Source organism: Arachis ipaensis, chromosome B06 (genome assembly GCF_000816755.2).
Source record: "Arachis ipaensis cultivar K30076 chromosome B06, Araip1.1, whole genome shotgun sequence".
Taxonomy (NCBI): domain Eukaryota; kingdom Viridiplantae; phylum Streptophyta; class Magnoliopsida; order Fabales; family Fabaceae; genus Arachis; species Arachis ipaensis.
In genome coordinates this window covers 27239370-27241793 of record NC_029790.2, presented here as the reverse complement: position 1 = coordinate 27241793, position 2424 = coordinate 27239370, and the positions used below count along the sequence as shown (strand labels likewise).

Below are 2424 nucleotides of genomic sequence, written 5' to 3'. Positions count from 1 at the left end.
CTCTTGTGAAGTATATTTCTTTGGACATTATTAAAGTTTTTTATCTCCTCGATTTGTCAGTTTTAGATAATTATGTTCTTCTGTTTTTTTTTTCTGTTTGATTTGCTTTTGTTTATTACATTAACACAATATATTTCTTTAATTAGTTTGATTAAGTTATTAGTTAAATATTAATTAGTTTGATAATTAGATGATATATTTAGTTTAGTTTACATGACCATGTATGTGATGTTAGTTTAGAATATGTGAAACAATCATGTGGTTATGAATGGATAGATGTTCGTTAAGAAAAAAAATCTTTTTGATTACTGCTTCGTTTGAACTAATTATAGTTAATTTTGGTAATTTCATTCTTCTGTTTTTCTTTTCATTTGATTATTGACAAATGTGGTTGGTAATAATTTAATTAATTTTAAATTAAGTTATTTTATTTAGATTACTGTTTAAGTCCAACAGATTATATTATTTTGACTTAGTTTGAATATGTCTGATAAAAAATTAGTTAATTTAAAATTATTTTATTGTAATTTATTCTATTAGAATGAAATTTCATAGAGCAAAACTTGTTGGAGTATGGAGATACCCTTTATAAACTGGATTAGATTGACCACATAGCATGCATACTCCTAGGAATGGTATATTTTATAGCTAATATCTTTTATATGTTTGAAATTTGAATTTGTGTGACTTTTTTTTACTGATTTATTTTGTTTGGCAGGCAACTCGGATCTTGCGTACTAGAAAAAATTTATTGGGACGTCCGCCTGAGCAGATTAGGTCATATCTTAGACTATCTTCAGATGGTATATTTAGGTCAAACATTGTCCTTCTAATATTTCTTCTAATTGTTCCACTTAAAGGGAAATCATCAACAGTATCTGCAGATGATCCTCGTTTCCCGAACTCAATAAGAAAAATAAATAATTCCAACAGATGAATATTTATCCAACAGTTGTGCCACACCTTAAAAGACATATATTCTCGTCATCACGTAACTGATATCTAATTCAAAAAACATAAAATATTCTCAAAACCTAAACTCTAATAAAAATAATACAAAAATAACCATCACAACTATAATTTATAATAGACCTTTTGTAAAACAAAGAGTTATCTACTTCGGACAGATATCTGTAGTAAATTGTTTTCACTCTCTTTATGTGTTGTTGGCCAATGAAATACAATATCAAATTCTTCAACGCTATTAGACTGTTGACTTCAAGTACTATGTATGTAATTACTGGTTGAACAAACCTAAATACGATAAAACCATTTTTATTATACACTATAACTATCATAATGAATAGATAATAATAAAATTCTAAACATTTTATAGAATAAATTAAAAGATTAATAGCAAAGAGAAAAATGACTACTAATATTGAATTTCGTTCTCACTCTGTTTAAGTATTTATAAAAAACTTCCTCAAAATTTGTTAGGGATACAACAAATTTGATATAAAATTTAAAATTTACCAAAAATACAGCAAATTCGATAAAAATAACGGCCGTAAACTCAAAAAAATATATATTCTAATAATTAAAGTCTAAATAATTTTTTTCGGGAAATAATTTTTTATTTTATAATTAAAAAAATCCCCAAATATTATCTTTTTCGCTTGGTCCAAGTAGCAACCAGCGTTGCTCAAAGGATAGGCGAGCCCAAAAACACATTCCGATACCTACACTCCACATTGACTCACTCACTCACACGCAACGCAACCAATAACCAATCAAAATGCAAAAAATATCTGGCGGTGGTTTGTGGGACTGTGGGGCCGAAAGGCGCACGCATACAATACAAACCGATAAACCCGTAAACCCTTCTCCCGTTCCGTTTCTTTTCTCCCTCAGGTCAATCTCAGACTTCAAAAATAAAACCCTTCTTCTACCCTTTCTTTCTTTTTCGCTGAGAACTCTCATCAAACACCATGAGCTCCTTCAACAACAGCAACAACCCCAACTTGGACAACCTCCTCCTCCAAACTCTCATGGACAGGCTCCACCTCCGCGCCCCAGTCAACAACCCCTTAATCTCTCAGTCCCTCGAGGACTTCCTCTTCGACGACGATGATGACGACGAAGAAGAAAACGAAAACGACATCTTCGGCCGCCAAAACGACGACGCAAGGTCTCAGCTCGCGAAAGAGGAGTCCAAACTCGAGAAGGAGATCATCAAGGTTATCCTCAGCGGCACCGCCGATTCCCTTAAGCCGAATTCGGGGCAGGCGGTTACGGTTCGCGACCACCACATCTGCGTCGGATTTCATGAAGAGAAGGGATCCGATTATAGGGTTTGGGAGTGGCACGGTCACATTATGATGTTTGATGAGGAGCATGGGTACTCGCCAGAGTACATCTACGGTAACTACTTCGAGAGGTTGGTTCCCAGAACCAATCGTCCTGGTGGTGCTGGTGTTGTTT

At 33.5% G+C, this 2424-nt stretch overlaps 1 protein-coding gene across 1 annotated transcript in view; it reads left to right on the top strand.

Annotated features, from left to right (window-relative positions):
• Window positions 1713-2424, top strand: part of LOC107646730 — a 2669-nt gene continuing 1957 nt past the window's right edge. The window contains exon 1 of the mRNA XM_021105489.1: window positions 1713-2420. Coding sequence (XP_020961148.1) covers window positions 1932-2420 — 489 coding nt within the window. The 5' untranslated portion in view covers window positions 1713-1931. The remainder of the gene's footprint in view (window positions 2421-2424) is intronic.